The 18073-nt window shown below is 40.6% G+C and overlaps 2 protein-coding genes across 3 annotated transcripts; one reads left to right on the forward strand and one right to left on the reverse strand.

The window, feature by feature from the left end:
- Window positions 1–1294: 1294 nt before the first annotated feature.
- LOC109956246 (eukaryotic translation initiation factor 4E type 3-like) lies at window positions 1295–9425 on the reverse strand. 2 transcript variants are annotated; one of them, XM_020593215.1, is made up of 7 exons: window positions 9055–9411; window positions 7121–7193; window positions 5188–5282; window positions 4224–4284; window positions 4053–4119; window positions 3733–3888; window positions 1295–2221 (listed from the first exon to the last, which is right to left on the reverse strand). In XM_020593215.1, exons 1-7 carry the CDS (start codon window positions 9237–9239, stop codon window positions 2175–2177), a joined length of 684 nt encoding a protein of 227 aa, XP_020448871.1. In that variant the 5' UTR covers window positions 9240–9411; the 3' UTR covers window positions 1295–2174. The 2 variants fall into 2 exon arrangements, with proteins under 2 accessions (XP_020448871.1, XP_020448869.1); XM_020593213.1 differs by lacking the exon at window positions 1295–2221 and having other exon boundaries at window positions 2779–3888; window positions 9055–9425.
- Window positions 9426–12533: 3108 nt separating this feature from the next.
- Window positions 12534–16142, forward strand: gpr27 (G protein-coupled receptor 27). Its single transcript, XM_020592664.1, is given in 2 exon segments — window positions 12534–14039; window positions 14041–16142. Coding segments are annotated over 2 exon segments (1023 nt in total). The 5' UTR covers window positions 12534–13341; the 3' UTR covers window positions 14366–16142.
- The last annotated feature ends 1931 nt before the right edge of the window (window positions 16143–18073 follow it).

The raw sequence follows: 18073 nt of genomic DNA on the forward strand, positions 1-18073 counted from the left end.
ATTACTCATTAACCTTGTTCCCAACAACAGCTGTTCTCAGCTCTAATAAACTCATTGCACACTAACTACAAGCACTAAGTGACAAAGTTATTAAACTAACCTGGCAGATATTAGCCAGTGGAGAAAACAACAGAGCTAAAAGTGAGTAAATATTCGACGTATACTTGCCTGGTGGCCAGAAATGAATGAATTAAAACCAAATGATTGAGAATATTCTGGATGTGTAAATAAGTAACTTCTCTCTGACAGATAAGCCATAGAAATGTTATAAGGTGATAATGTGTATTTCCCTTTTACAGCTCGATGTGCAGCAGCCAAGAGGACAAAAATTGTAATAATGCTGCTGTAATCACAGCAAGAAAAGCACAGATGTAAAAAAATAAAATTAATTACAGTATGACAAACTCTTATATTGTACTTGACATGCTGGCTCACAGTCAGCTTACTGGAACATTTAATTAGAATGCAGTCATCATTAACTTTGTTAAGAAGTCACATGTCTGCTGTAACACAGGTCTATTATCACACTGAGACTAATCAAAAAATATAACGTGACAGCTGAGAAATTCACAAATACAATAAGTACCAAACACTCAAAACTAGGTCTTCATGGGGAGAGACACTGTTACACTGCATTTTTCGAGCTTTACTGTTTTTCTTTGAGAGTCATTTCCTGTCGTGACTTGGGTGAGAGCACTCTGAGTGAATGTGCAACCAGAACAACACAGAACAAAATGACTTGGCATAGGCCAAAAACTCAAAATCAGTGGGGTATTAATGCACAACCTAATTTTTACCGTGCAAGAAGTTACACAGATAATGACTGTTTTCATCTTCATTTTATTTACTTTGTCCATGTCACTGCAAAAATCATATTTACACAGAAAATACTCTCCCTTTATAACTAACTTGTCAACCAGTCCAAGGTTGAACTATAAAAGTGATGTGACATACAGTAATACCAGAAGCGTTCAGTTTACGGTAGCTGACACTGCAATAAAATAGTAATGAAACTATGTAAGCCTTAACTGTGTCAGTGAAGGTACCTCAGACTGGGCATTGGTAAAGAGATCCAACAGAAAAATATGTTTTTTCTATTCTCCCAGTTGAGATTGGTGGTATTTATTATTATGGACATGGTTACTGAAACTCACATCTTCTGCAATAACAAAACTTGACATATTGTATCATCTTATAATGCTAAATAAGGGAAAAGCTTGACCCATTATTAGATTTTATAGCAAATAATGCTGCATTTTTCTCTGTTTGTTATTATTATAAGGACACAGTCCAGTAAGCAAACTTGATTTATTGGTCAGGGAAAGTACATACAAAAACTAAAGAGCACTACTAACTGAGCACAAATACACCAAACAGTCTATGACTCCATTAAAGAGAGTGGAGGGTCTACTTTTAACATGCTGACTGAAAGAAATATGGCTGGGAATATTTAAAGATCTACCTTTTGGGATGAATTTTGTTTTAACTAAAGCTGTAAAAATATCTTGGGAACCAACTCTAAAGTATCTTAGCACCATATTTGTGCTAAAATATGTTCCAGTTCCCAATGATGGCTTTTAGCTGAGGGACACTGTGACTGGAATGGGCAGTTATGTGCAATATTTCCAAGTGTTACCCTGATACAAGCTGATGAAGACTCACAAAAGCAAACTGAACTTTCAGTGGAAAATGCCAGCTGAGTAAAAACATTTTCATCATTAGGACATGTTGCCTAAACAGGCAGATAAGTGCTTTGGCACTGAATATGCAGACGTAATTTAAACATGGCATGAACTGAGAAATCTAACATATCCAACTGTTAAAACATACTAGAATATGTAGCTGCTACCTCTCTACCAGGGATAAATTGTAAGGTCCATAGGTCATACAGAGAACAGGACCATGACAGTACACTTCAGTATAAGAGGAAGTCAAAACCACCATGAACCAATGAACTCTGAGTGAGAAAGTCTGCTAGATGTACATTCTCTGACAAGTTCAGAGCTTTAGGACCTACATCAAAATGAAACAAGGCATCGATCATTAAAAGTTATAAAAATATATTGATAACATTTCCTTGTTGAATGCAAAATAATACCCTTGATTAGGTTGTGGACAGAGCCTTTATGCCAAGGCAGATACAGAGTTCAGGTTAAAAAAAAGTGCTTTATAATCTAATGTCTTGAGCGTCCTCCTTCAAAGGCATGATGCTCCATGTGAGCTGAAAACATCAAGAGACTCATGGTGAGTACAGACCTTTGACCTGTTTGCCATGAATAAATAAAAACCATTTCACATGTAGGACAGTTTAGACCTTGACCATAGAAAAAAAAATTATACATTCAACCTCCGATCTGATTATTAAAGGAACAAACAACCTGAAAAGGTAAAACAAAAGGTCTTGTGCCAATACCCCATGATGCTCTGAGTTTCTTTCCCCTCCCCTCCTGCTCTCCTCTCCCCTCCTCTCTCTCCCTATGCTTCTATATGCCACCATTACACATTACTAACTGTGTGTCTCCTCTCTCCCGTAGTGTGTCCTCTCTCTCTCCCTGTACCTTTCTGCAGGTTGCCCTGGCCCTGGAGCTCTACATCTCTGACGAGCAGTCCCCAGCCACATTGACCTGATCAGTGTTTGATTGTTGTGTCTTGTTGCTTTTCTTCTTTTCTCTCTCCTCTATCCACTCACCCCAACTGGTCAAGGCAGAAGGCCGCCCACCAAGAGCCAGGGTCTGTCGGAGGTTTCTTACGTTAAAGGGAGTTTTTCCTCCCTACAAATAAAATTTGATTTGATTTGAATACAAAATACAAGTTAAGTCTACCTGCTTACACCAAACACAACATAAAATATTGTAGTATATTAGTATTATGGTAAAAAGTGTTTATTAAATAATCACAAGACCACCCCATATTAATGTGCTGTGGGGAGCAAGTATGAAATGTTATGGGGATAGCTGCCTTCTCTGCAACAGTGGTAAAACCTTGTTTAGCCTACACTCATGCACAATACTTACGTCATCCTTCAGCTGGAATTATGGGCAGAGACACACCAAGCCGATGTGAGAGAACCAGCAGCAACATAGGCTGAATGTTGCGTCACCTCACATCGCCTTTGTCTGGACCACTTGGGTTGAAAAAGTTGCACGCATCGCACAGACTACAGCCAACGGCCAACTAGCACACATGTTCTGCACCTGCATGAGAGAAATACCTCTCCCTCCCAGTAGGTGGCAGTATCTGCATTTGTCATTCACAAAGGAAAAGAAGAGCAGCTAGACAGTGGAAATACAGGCTGTAAACAAAGCAGCTGTTGTTCAAAACAGCTGCTGTTTATAGCTGCTTCTAATCGAGGATATGTCTGATAAGAAGTTAGAAATAGCGCCGCCATTCTCTGCCCTCAATCTTTTGGTTGTAGAAGAAGAAAGGAGGTCACAGAGCTGAAAAACCGCACTAAATGCATGAAATCATGGATACTACAGTGACAGGCTGAAAGGGTTTTCCAGAACTTCTCGTGCACTGATTCGCTAAGCTGACAGACGCTCATCGACGGCCAGCCTTCGGCTTGGTGTGTCATGGGTCTATGTCCTTCAAATCTAATACAGTAGCTCAGTCTTTCCCAACAGTCTCACTTTTACCGTGATTAAGACAGAGAATCTGCAAGGCTTAAACTCATTCTAAATCCAAAATCCAAAAAGTACAACGTATTGAAGTGGAGAAAATGGGCATACTTACACTTATAAAAAACAGCTTTAAAAGGTATGTATGGAAGGAGTTCGTAGACTTTTCCCAAGATATTTGCTTCGTTAGCAAGAGATGCATCTCTATTCCAGACTTGAACAACATCTTCCCGATCTCGAACGCTAACACTGACACCAACAACCTCATCATCTGGGGAAAAAAGAAAAGAAAGAAAAACAACAGAAGACAAAATGGGCAGTAAATGCTCAGTAAGTACTCATCAATAAAACTGCTATGTTGACAAAAAGTATTCATCAAGGAGGAATAAATCTTCACCTTCTAAACACACACAAACAGTATGCATAGCAGCTTACCTGAGGCACAGTAATCTGCAAACTGCTCCCCAATAGTAGCAAGTAAGAATTCTTTCCAAACTGCAGACTAAGACAAGAACACAGAGTTAATTAATAATTCAATCACATATTAATATGTGAAATTATTGGGTTAAAAGTAACTATTAAGTTGAAATAGAGCACAACACCTACAGTGCTTTCTTTTGGTATCTTCATCTTCCATACTCCTCCTTTTGCATTGCTTTCTTCTTCCCTGGTGGAATATAGTCATAAAACCATTAGAAGCTCTACAATCTAAACTGAGTTAACATACAGTTTTACATTTTATTTTATTACAGAAAAAAAGCATTGGATAATGTAAAAATTATCCAAATTGCTGGATAGTTAAAAGATCTATTTTATATCCATCAATTTTAACATGTAACACAAAACAGTATCCTACAAATATCACTGTAATACACAAAGCTTTTATTATACACTTATATAAACATATTTTACAACTCTCAGACTTTTGTGACAAAATTTCATTACTGATTTAAGGCTGTGTTCAGACTGAATTTCAAAAGTGTGGAAAAAATGCAGACCTTCCCATTAATTTCTATGTGGGACAGTGGTCACCGCAGCCGGCACCAGCACTGCAGGGGGCGCCGGTAAAACGATGCAGCCCCGTGCGGTGAAAAAGTTGGATCTGGTTTAACTTTTTCTGCAACGCACCGGGAGATCATCCGGCTGACCAATTACGAAACGGTGGATGGTTGGTACGTGGATACCCACAGGAAGCAGGCTTGTTTACCATGTTACCATCAGCATTCAGTGATATTCACTCTCAAATTTGGACCACAATTAAAAACGCAATGACAAGCCATGCATTTTTGTTAGTTATTGGATGTTAAACTGTGTGTGTTTTTTTTTTTTTTTATCTATTCATGCTGACACCATGTTGGTAGAAAATGGTACTAAGGCAGAGTAGGCTACGTTAGCAGCATGTCGAACCAAAACACAAAGGAAACTCACAGGCTTGAAACGTGAATGAGGACACACAGGTCGACTCGTTACAACGTGACCATATCATACACACCTACATGACATTCTCCCTGCGTCATGCAACAGGTTGCATTTCAATGCACTCAGTCTGAACGCCTGCTATCAGACTCACCACAGTGGCCTCCGTTCTCCGCGCATTAGGTGATAGCTACATCTCAGTGGCAGCGCTGCGACGGGGGGGATGTTGTTGTATACACTCCAGAACATCTGCAAACAGAAAAAAACAAAAACAGACAGGTAATGTCTAGTGCCTGACCTCTAATGGAATTTTGTGGCTCATATTGATATTTTGATAATGGTTTATCAGTCAACAGTTACCTCACAACACAAGCAAATTACACAGACATGGATCCAGAGTTAATTTTGGCTCCTGACTTTGATTTTGTTTGTCTTAGTCTTTTCACAATAATGCATATTAGTTTTAGTCAAATTTTCATTTTTGTTTAGTTGTAGTCTTGTTTTGGTCATTGAAATCCAAATATATTTTTGCCTTGTTTTCATCATTTTTATCCTGCACTTTACATTTATATCATCTAAATGTTTTAAGGCTACATCTGTTGCCATCTTTGTTTTATACATTTACAGTCAGTGTTGTTCTTGTCTGTCACTAGGTTAGTGCAAAAGACTGTGATATGTTTACACACGTCGTCCATGTGCTACTGCTCTGCTGAGCAGCCAGTGAATTAGAAGCTAGATTCACTCACATTTGGACCAACAACCTGTTCTCTGGATTCAGCTTGACAGGAGAAGTTAAATCATCAGAGAACATAAACACAAAGACATTCTTTTTTAGCCAACATCTAGAGCAATATTTAATATTTATAAAAAGAAACATCTCTGGCTTGGTAGCTTGGCCTGAATAATAATAATTTTGGGGAGTATTAAATAAGTATACAGGCTCTAATCTTTTTACTCTGAGTATTACTCCTTGGCCTACGCAAATGATGCAAAGAAGTTTGTAGGGAGGTGCATGTACTTTTCTTAACATATTGTCACAATTTTATTTCTAAAAAGCTTCTGTAAAGCAATTATCTGACCACTTACACAGGAATAATTTGTTTGAGGATTTTCAGTCAGGTTTTAAAGTCCACCATAGTACAGAAACTGCATTGGTTAAAGTCACCAATGATCTTCTCCTAGCCTCAGACAAAGGACTCGTCTCCATACTTGTCCTCTTAGATGTCAGTGCTGCTTTTGACACCAGTGATCACAGCATCTTACTGCAGAGACTTGAACATGTTATTGGGATTAAAGGAACTGCGCTAAGTTGGTTCAAATCTTATTTATCAGAAAGATTTCAATTTGTTCATGTCAATGACAAATGTTCCACACAAACTGACGTTAGTCACAGCGTTCCACAGGGCTCTGTGTTAGTGTCTTACAGACATAAAGGCCTGGATGACCTGCACCTTCTTACTTCTAAACTCTGACAAAAGTGAAGTTATTGTGCTTGGGCCTGAAAACCTTAGAAATCTGCTGTCTAATCATATAGTTACTTTAGATGACATAGCTCTTGCCTCCAGTACTACTGTGAGGAACCTTGGAGTCATCTTTGATCAGAATATGTCCTTTAAATCACACATAAATCAAGTCTCTAGAACTGCCTTCTTTCACCTGCGCAATATTGCAAAAATCAGGAGCATCCTGTCTCAAAGTGATGCTGAAAAACTGGTCCATGCATTTGTTACTTCCAGGCTGGACTACTGTAACTCTTTACTATCAGGATGTCCCAATAATTCCCTCCAGTTAATCCAAAATGTTGCAGCCAGAGTACTGACAGGAACTAGCAAGAGAGATCATATCTCTCCCATATTAGCTTCTCTCCACTGGCTCCCTTTAAAATCCCAATAAACTATGCACTGCCTGCTCATGTTATGATAAAACTGTTTGATTATTTCTCACCTACTTTAGCTTTAAGTGCCAATGAACTGTTTATTTCACTGCATCAGTGAAGCATTTCTCTACCAACTTTGACTCTTACCAACTCACACACGTGACCCGTTTGTTCCTAAAACAAAGCTTGTTAAGCGGACACCAGATCTCACCTGAACGGTCTGCACTGTGTAGATCTTCTTCAAATTGGATTCACATTCTGCTGCTGTTGTGCCTGGCAATGACCTGAAAGAATAAGTCAAAAGTGTTTTAGCCCTTAGTAGACAATACACTGACAGAACACAGAAAGCAATGAGCTGTGTGCTTAATCATAAGACAAAACATGGTCAGGGTTCAATTAATCTTTTTTATTTTCAATAGGTTGACTATATGACTGTTTCAGTCCTTGCCTAACAAGGTCTATGTTCTGGCAATTCGCTAGTCCTTTAAAAAGTTCAGGGGTTTATTTCATTAATATATTACTACTTTAGTTCAACATGTTCAGCTATTACACACACACACACACACACAAAACCCTGCCACCGTGTGGAGGGGCGCCAGCAAGATTATATCATAGTACGCACAAGAACTTCCACTGGCAGTGTAAATCTTGTTTTAATGAGAAACTTTTCTCATTATAACAAGATACTTTATTATAATACTTTCATGTTAAAACATATTTTTCACGTTATTACGACATACTGCGTCTCCTCGTTTTAACAACATACTATAGGCTATTTTATCATTATAACAACATGCTGTATTTTCTCATAATAGCATGAGCCCTGCACAGCTTGGAGTCAGTGCAGCGCGCACACTGTCTTTGAACAGTACCTCCATAGCTCATTCAGTTCAGATGGGTCTCTCTCTCATCAAACCCCCCCCCCACAGTGACCAATGTTGCCAGCCAGTCTTTGAGAATCACTGATCTGACACTTAAATCCAAGCACAATAATTAGTCCACAAGAGGGGTGTGATGAGATCTCATGCCAAGATATCAAAATGACAGACAACATTCCTGTGATCTCATGAAAGAGAAGGCAAGGCATAATGTAACATGTAGGTGTATTTTAATGGAAAGTCTAGTCACTAATACACAATTGAATGTGCCAAAGAATGGAAGCTCCGTATATCAGTTAAATGATGTTTACCCATTATTTGGCCCAAAAGAGGGGGTGTCAGGCCATGCTGTGATCAATCTTCAGAGCCCCACAATGAGCAACACCATTTTCCAGACCTAACCTACCCTTAACACAAAGTGTCCCTGAACCCTATCCTGACCCAAGCAAAGATCATAATGGCAGTCACCTCTGAGAGTCGGGTCTGCTCTGTTGTCCTGACACTTTTCTACCAAGATTGTACAACAAAAGAAGACTATTAACAATTCCAGTGAGCCTGTGTGGATGTAGGAGTGAAGGCACGTCCACAGGGTCATCAGGCGGGTACCCTCTCACTAGCTGGTGTTTTGTTGAGTGAGTGAGTGAGTGAGTGAATGGACCCCCCACCCCACACACACACACACACACACACACACACACACACAAACACACACACACACACAACCCTTTATCTACTCAGGCTATCTGTTACCAGTCACTAGCACTAGAAGACAGTGTGCACCACAGACTCTTATTTTGATAAGATAGTAACCAAATGTAGGAAACACTGTATTACAGACTCTCACGTCCTATTTAGCTAAGTTATCAAAAAAAAAGTCAGTCCTGTATTGTGACCAACTCTCTAGGAAACCGAATAACTCTCAGTTTCACCCAGACCCTCTCAGCCCCCCCTACTGGGCAACGGAGCTTAAGTAACTTGAATCACACTGTTGAATACAAATAAAAGATGGCAAGATAAACATGTCCACCGAGTCTAGTAGGTGTCATTAACCTCGAATAAACACACAGCAGTGAAAATGCTGCCTTTCCTGGGGTGTCAGACTGCGTAGTGTAAATAAAGAAGGTCGTGTAAAACGCAGCTACTATCCCGCTATGTTTGCTGTTGTAGGCCTGCGGAAAGCTGTGGCCTTGAATAATATTTTGGCTCCACAATTCCTGTTCGTCTCGGGTTCTAACCCCAAAGACAACGTGGAAGAAAAATATTCTACCTGTCCAACCAAAACGTCCAAGGTGAGTGCAAAGGCAGCGCTGTCGTATCGTCTTCTCGGTGTTTCTTTGTGATGTTTTCCAACTCTTTCTCGTCGATGTCAATGTTGTTCTCAGAGGAAACTGTCTGGCCGCTCAAAGCGCCTCTGTCCACCTGTAAATCCGCCTGTCCCCCGGGAACCGCCATCTCAGCAGGGAAAAACCTAAACCTTTATACGATTTTCCTTAATAAACGGCCCGGTTTTGCTTGCTCTCCAGGTATAGAAACACACAGTACCGCTTTTCCGCCTATCGAGCAGTGACGTCTGTGCGTCACTGGGCAGAAACGTCGCAGCTGGTCCATCCCAGAGATCTGGAAAAAGTTGTGGGAGCTCACTCTGCCTAGTTTTCGGGCAGCAGAAACTGACCTGATTTACACACCACCTACCAGCCGGCACAGAAGTACACTGGACTGTAGAGTGATGGCTAAGTAGGCTATGTAGGCTATTTCTTCTGATAAATTGAGGTTACCACAGGTTCTCTGCACTGCTGTACATTTATAGCACACAATACCAACCATACAACCACATAGCCCAATGATTCTCAGGAGGAACAATTCTGTAAACAAGACAAGTTACTCATCCTGGCGATGTATTGTAGACTAGATTAACTTCCCCTTTCTCTATTGGCTTCACCAGGAAAGAACAACGTGGCTAGTCGAGTTTAGATAGTTCATATACATTTAGTGAACACACCTGACTATCTCTTTTTTCTGATATGCAGTTTTTACCCAGCTCTCGTGAAAAAAGAGCAATGCCCACTTTTGCAAGCTGGGAAATATGCAAGTGTTTGTCTTGAAGTGAGGCATCAGCTCATTATGCCCTCTTCAATCTCAAGCCTCTTGCTGTCTGTTGATGAAAACACCGTAGGTTGCTACAAGGTCCAAGTAGCCTGTCGCTGATAAAGCCCCCTTCAAAGAGAGCTCTCTGTGTGAAGTTATCAAGATATAGTGAACTTAGCAATGCACACACTCAGATCTAGACAAATGCACACATAATAATTATACAATTTCCTTTTGGTGTGTAGATATTTGTCCCAAACTGTTACAGTACCTGTTCTGTATCTAGGGCCTGCACGACAGTAAGTAGGACATGAGGTTTTAAATCCCCAGGAATCAAATTCTCAGCTGTTAACCATCCTTACCGTCAATATAACAACATCTAACCCACTGCTAAACTTAACCATCTCTAATCTAAGACCCATACATATGGGCAAAATTATGTTTTCACAAGTAGGGGCTTACACATTATTGCCACTTTTAACCATCGTTACTGTTGAGCTCTGGTCACTTGTGGTTTCATTGTTGGTCCCAATATAGTTGTTACTTCTCTCAATAAATCTATGACATCTTTTACGTCTGGTTCGCTGTGCTCCTGATGCTGCATGGAGCTGGCTGCAGGGGGTGCTGGTGCACCACTGCACCCCTACTGCAGCAGCAGCAAGTGCAGCCTTGTCAAATGATGGCAACAGTAGTTCAAAGTCCTGCTGAGAGCAAGAGTTGGTGATTTGGTGATATCAAACATACAATATATGTTCTAGATTGCTGACACTACACTTTTCTTTATCCTTAAGTGTTGTACAGCTGTGGCAGACAGTTATTCTTGAGATAAGAGAGCCCTTATTTTTTTTGCAAGGTCAAGGCTTTTCGAGAAGGCAAAAGGTCTCTTCAGCTGCTTGTAAGACACTTATCAACTACATTGCCATATCTCTTGAAGGTATCATCTTTAACCTTCTTTGCCAGATCCTTTTCGCCTCTGCGGATTTATAAGACAGTTCTTAGATACCATTCTGCTGTATTATGCAACTATTTACGTCATTGGAAGCCTCAGTGTTGGTTTCAGTGTGTCACCATTCAAGATTAGCTACTGTAACTGTGTTCATTCTGTAGCCACAGCTGTATGAAAATGTTTGGACAGCCTGGAGAAATTCCATATTTTGTTAACTACTGAAGTGGAAAGAGGCAAATATAAGCTCCACAGCCAACATGGATCAAAATGAATCTCTTCTCAAACGTTAATGCCCTGTTACTGTTGTTTTTATTTCAGAACATTTGCCAGCTATCACAGCTTGCCAACACTTTTTATAGCATCTAGTCTTTCTGTTCTTGATTTAGGATTTTTTTTATCCACTCCTCTTGCAGATCGCTTCAAGTTCTGAGATATTTTAGGCTGTCTTGCAGATCTACCCACAGACTTTCATTCAAGTTAAAATCAGAGGACTGGGACAACTGTTTCAAAAGCTTCAGCTGGTGTTTTTTTTTTTTTGTTTGTTTGTTTTATTGTTCATGGTGGATTTTGAGGACTGCATTAGGTCATAGCTCTGCTGGAGAAGCCAGCATCTTTTTGTGACTGACTTCAAGCCACATGCAATCACATTTTTTCTGATATAAAGGAATCTAATCTTCTGTCTGTGCGATGTTTTCTGTGACAGTGGCTGCCAAAGGAGAATATTTCAAACATCATGCTTAACAGTTGGCAGCGGTTTGTCTTTGTTCATCAAATGCTACTTCTATTTTCCTCCAAACACAACTTCGGTGATTGGGGCCTGAGACCTCACCTGCTTCCAGAAAAACTCTGGCCTCTCCAGACATTGCTGTCAGCTCTTTTTGCAGTTTGGGTTTCACATTGTCTTTCTGTCATAGATCTGCAGTTATATTTGAAGGTTTTCCTGAATTTCCAAAGGTCTTGACTTCCACAGTTGCCCTGAGCTGTCATTGTTTTAAATGGACATTTCAGACAGGGGAAATTTAAAAGTGGAAGCCCTTCGATGTCATTTTATAATCTGGATTACTTGCCACAAGGTTTGAGGCATCAGACAATTAATCATCAGCTGACGATTTCTGATAATTCTTGACCCAGTTATGTGTAAGTTCATGAAATACAATCCCAAATCAGAAAAAGTTGGGACAGTATGCAAAATCAAAATCAAAACTGAAAATATTGATGTATAACTTTGTATTGAACAAAGAATAAAATAATTGATGAGGCATTGTTTTCAATGTAATACAGGACACAGATGATCTACAAATCACTATTCTCAGTTTTAATTTTGATTTTAAATACCGTCCCAACTTTTTCTGGTTTGGAATTATAAAAAGTAACGGCATTAATATCTGGAGAAAGAGTAATCAGGGATTGTATTTGTAAATGTGTGAATAACCCAGTGCCGCACAGATTTTGCTTACAGCTACATGTGATGAGTTGCAGTGCATTGAGTTAAAAGAGCAGCTGAATAACAGTGCATGACTGACTTGTAGCAAAACAACAGCATCAGTTATTGATCATTCAAACAATGAGGACAGACACAATATGACACCTGGTGACATTTGAAGATCAATAATGGTAACAGTTTTTTATTTTTCTAAAATGATCAATTTCTTTTGGCCAGTTTATGAACGTGTGCCTCAAAGAAAACAAACCTAATCTTTGGTTATGCCCTGGCATTTATTGTGTTCAACATTTCCATTCAATATCTGGAATATAAACATAAAAAACAATCAATATTTTTTCCTAACATATCTTGAATCCAGCATTGTGCAGTGTTTATAGAGGCCAGCTGTGTCAATGTGTCAACATTTGCGTATAGTGCATAGACAGACTGCAGCAGACAAGGACCAGATGAGAATCCTGATCCGGCCTGCTCACTACATGCAAGCGGACGTGCGTCGCATACACTAGACGCCACTGTGAGCTCCGCTGACAGACCCACAACGGTGCTCGCACCTCTGCGAGCCCACGACCTCCACTCAGCTTTTACAAACACATTTGCTTTTGCAGGCTCTATATAACTAATGCTTTGGCTGTAGTCGACGAGGCTGCGGATGCGTAACTGCGCCGTGCTGCAGCACTGTCTGCCTTTTTATTGCTCAAGACGAACGAAGATCTCCGTCATGGGTGGAAACTGAGATGTGTTTCCTGGTCCACTTGTCTGCTGTAGCCTATGGATGCTTTCCGACACCAGGCTGCCTCTATTCAGCCGAGAACGGCACCTCAGACAGGGATGCTTTTAACATCGGACAGCTGTGAGATGAAGGATAAGAAGAAGAAAAAGAAATGTTAAATGGGTTTGTTTTTGGTGGGGATCACTGTATATCGGGATGGACCTGAACCGACGTTAAACGGATTCTTGTAAGTGGATTTTTTTTTCTGACTAAAATCGTGATCGTGATTTTGTTTTCCATTCAGCCCTGGCAGGATACTACCGCTCGTCGATGAATTGATGTGGGAGTACACACTACCTCGACTGCATAGATGGCGAACACAAGTGAGTTTGGGGAGAGCAGCCCGTCCTTACAGAACTATGCGTCCACGGCCTCCGCCGTCAAGCTGGCCTCGCTGGGTCTGATCATGAGCATCAGCCTGCTGGGCAACGCGTCGCTGTCGCTGCTGCTGCTGAAGGACAGCTCGCTGCACAAGGCTCCCTACTATTTCCTTCTGGACCTGTGCCTTGCAGATGTGGTCCGCTCCGCTGTGTGTTTCCCCTTTGTGATGGCATCGATTGGCGGCGGCTCCGTCTGGCCGTACAGCGCGCTCAGCTGCAAGATCGTCGCCTTCATGTCGGTGCTTTTCTGCTTCCACGTCGCCTTCCTGCTGTTCTGCGTCAGCGTCACCCGGTATATGGCGATCGCCCACCACAGGTTTTACTCCAAGCGGATGAATCTGTGTACGTGCATATCGGTGATCTGCATGGTGTGGACTCTCTCCGTAGCCATGGCTTTCCCTCCGGTGTTCGATGTGGGCACCTACACGTTCATCCGTGAGGAGGAGCAGTGCATCTTCGAGCACCGCTACGTGAAGGCGAACGACACCCTGGGCTTCATGCTGATGCTGGCCGTGATCGTGGGGACGACCCATGTGGTTTACATAAAGATGCTGTGCTTCGTCTACGATCACCGTAAAATGAAACCGGCCCAGCTGGTCCCGGCCATCAGCCAGAACTGGACCTTCCACGTCTCACATCGCCAACAGGAGGCTGCTGGTGCTGGATGAGTTTAAGATGGAGAAACGGATCGGGAAGATGTACTACATGATCACACTGACCTTCCTCATTCTATGGGCTCCTTATATAAGCGCCTGCTACCTGAGGATATTTGTGCGGGGAGCCCCGGTCCCGCAGTTTTACCTGACCGCTGCGGTGTGGATGAGCTTCGCCCAGGCGGGAGCGAACCCCATCATCAGCTTCTTGTTCAACAAAGAGCTCCGGATGAGACTCAGAGCCTGTTTCACCTGCTGCCTGGGAACTCAGACACCCATGGAGCCATACTGTGTCATCTGAACCACGCTGGCCCCAAACATACTGCCAAAGACACATTACACCTTGTCTTAGAATGTACACAGACTGATCCCCTACATGGGCACATGGAGGGTGAACCTACTTCTGCTCGGTTTACCTACATTTTTATTTGTGGCAGGAGTGTAACCACTAATTTCATTTGATAAAACCTTATTATGATGTAAACTATATTTTGCTTATCATAATCAGGCTGATTAAAGATATATTAGGGGTAGAGCATTATTAGGTTGTCTGCCTCACCATCTGGGTGTCATGGATAAGCCACCTTTTCATTTACACCTCTGCATGTACTATAGGGAGATTAGTTCCAAATATAGGATACAGCCTCTATGACAGTTATAGGTGTCATGATATGTCCCACCTTTGGAGAAATTTTCCCAGCATTCTACACGAATGTCATGTTGGCTATTTGTATATTTTGAAGTGATATTTCAACACTTGTTTGAGTTGTCTTGCCTTCTGCAAAACAAATGACTGAAACCTAACAGAACTATTTTATCAGCTGAATAGAGTCAGTTTCTCTGGCATCTGCAACATACTTGGTTTTGGATACCACAGATCTCAGTATATTTTTATTAAAGATACAATCACATATGTAAATATTGTAAAGTTCCTCTTTTCTTCTGCCTTTTTAACCAGATATGTTGTATATTTCATTATATCTTAGATTTTATTGTGTTGAACAAGGTGTTAAAACTCACTTTAAAGGTGTTTTGCAATTTCTTCTTCTTCTTCTTCTTCTTCTCCATGGATCAATTGTGTTGCATATTGGGTTGATTCACATTCGTAGCGGGATACACAGATAGCTTTGTTTTTCTACTGATATGGACACTGGGACTCTGAAAATGTTAATGGTGCTTTATGGATGTTTGCATTGTTTGTATTTCTTAGCAAATAAATAAGAAATGAATAATTTGTTTGGACTTTATCATCTGCTTTAAACAAGATAAGGTTTTTTGATTTGACTCTGCACTTGAATGCATTGCAGGGTATGTGTTTAAATGAAAACTCCATAATTTGTTATGTGTAATTTTGTTGGCATGCTCACTTGTTCTCATTATGTATTCGGGTCAGGGATTTCTTATGTTTCCTGACAGGCACCTGAGAATAGGTGTGAGCATGTTGCATTCAGCTGTGGATTTTAAATGAAGAGAGTGAGGGACATGTTTAAAAAGGTTCCACTTGAACAGAAGCGTGAGTTTCACTTTGTATTCAAAAAAAAAAAAAAAAAAAATTTGGCTGCTAAATCAATACAGACGTTGGCATCTTTGTGCTTCTGTTGTGAATTTGTCCTTGTGAGAACTGTCACTACCTTCAGGTCATGTCCTTGGTATTTATTTTGGGACTCAAGGTGTTATCAAGATGTACTCCAGAGATTTAAAACCACACTTCCATAACATCCCTGGTTTTTAGAAATTAGAACTAATCTGCAACTGCAAATACATTTTGAAGGAAATGTAATACTTATATTAGTGTGATGAGGTGAATTTGATAATTTACATGTATTTGACTGGTGGGAAATATGTTCATAATGTATTTGTTTTCTGCAAAAATATTGAATCTTGCTGTGGTGATTACAGCATTTGTGGTTTAATACAGAAAAGGTTTACAGTGACTTCGTACACAATGAGTTTATTTATCCAGAACCATGACATTTCCCTGACCTTAACATTAAAGTGCTTTTGTACTTATAAACATAATGTGTTTAAACATAACTAATGTACATTAATGAATGTAACACATGAATCACTCAAACAACATTGCCTCTGAACACGGTCCGGCCAGCGATTACATTGCCACCAACACACGACTGGGAAAACAGTTTAGTAAAGACTTATCGTTGGCATAGGGGACAAAATAAGATATTTAATGAGAATAAGGAGAAGCTAAGATATTTTGAGCTTTTCATAAGGGGTCCAGAGGTGATGCATATCTTACGTGTGTGTGTCAGAATCAGTGTGAATTGACACATTTGATAGAATGGAATTCTATCTGCAGCGTGAGGCATGCATAAAATGCATGTAGAAAACATGTCTACAAAGCACCTAAAAAGCTCTTAGTGTGAATTACGGGTAAATGGGTCTAGCTCTTAATCCTACATTTCCCACAATGCAACTAGGTAGTGTTTTCATTTGACCTTCTCTGCCTTTTATTTCATTCAAACCTTGTTTAGTTTGTAATGCATACAAACTATATGCCTCCTGCCCAAGCTGAGAATATCCTGACTGATTCTAAATCTAAAGAGTCAACTGAACTTCACATGTAAAATTGGTGCAGTGCTGTTTTAATAAGATGAAATAAATCACATTACACCATTACAATTACTGACTGGTCAGTATATGAGTCTAAAAGCAGCAGTTTAACACTTAGTGTAAATTCCTGGCAGAGTGGAGAAGGCTTTTAAACAGTACTTTGGCCTTCACTAGAAAAATAAAGAACAGTTAACTACACAAAATCTGACTATGAAAAATTCTAATATCAAAACATAGAGAACGATTGGGATGTGCTGAGGAAAGTAAAGAGGAATCCATGATTCTGTCCCAGGTCCTTGAATGAGTGTTTAACATCAGGTTAAAATGGGGAATTCTCAGTCTGACAGCAAATCTGACATGTACCACTGCTGAAAAATCTTCTGTTGTCAAACTAACAACCATAGCTGGTGGAAACGCATTATGTCAGTGTCACTGCACCTTGTTACATGTGATTTTCCTTTTTTAAAAAGTGCAATATTTACTGCTCTAAATAGAAGATGAAGTAAACAGTTAAATAGAGCTGTTTCACAAGACTGTTTTTGTACCTCCTGCTTTTTAATAAAACTCCCCCAAACCCTAATCCCCTCCTCCGTCCTTAAACCAGCAGCAGGCTATTGATTCATCTAACCGCTGTTGCATTTATTGACACTGGCCTTGATTACACCAAACTGCAGCATTTAAAGGCTGAGCACTTCTCTCATTACATACTTAAAACACTGAGTGGGCGAGGAGTTTCTGAGCCCTTTCCTCACTTTGATGTGCCATACAACACGAAGCTCCTCAGCCTACTGTCTGGCCTCAGTGCATCCATAACCATTAGCATCACAGCACGCCTGCTTGTTCCTGACAGCTGGTTATGGCCTGTTACCAGTGCGCCAAGGTCCCATCCTGTAATTGCTGTGGCTTCACAGCTGCAGGAAGATACTCACCTGCACGTGCGCTCATGTGATGCAGATGCAGGTTTGGTACAAGGTGTTGTCTTCAAGGTACACAGGTTCTACTGTGATGCTGGGGAACTGTGACTCTCATTGCTTGGATTTTACTGCTGACTCTGATTTCGCCCTTTTCAGCCTTTCTAACCACTGAGCAACTATGACAACCTTTTAACCTCTCACTGCGTTTTCCTAAAATACAGTTTGTTCAGATGTAAATGTAACTTTTTAAAAACCGGATCATCTGACAAAGTTAGGCTGGGTCAGGTGTCCACAGATTCTAAATTTTTTACTTTATTAGAAAGTAACAAATATTCTCCCTTGATTCAGCATTGTGCTCCTCTCCACCTGCTTCACATGTTATTATTCTGTGGCCTGTATAAGGTGGTAATCAGAATCATAGCTGTGGGTTGGTAACATGTGCCAAACCCTCATCATTATGGCTAAAATAATAAACACAGAGAAGACCAGGTGTACACACACAAACAACTGGGTTTGGTTCAGGG

The sequence above is a fragment of the Monopterus albus genome, unplaced genomic scaffold (assembly GCF_001952655.1).
Source record: "Monopterus albus unplaced genomic scaffold, M_albus_1.0 scaffold18.1, whole genome shotgun sequence".
Taxonomy (NCBI): Eukaryota; Metazoa; Chordata; class Actinopteri; order Synbranchiformes; family Synbranchidae; genus Monopterus; species Monopterus albus.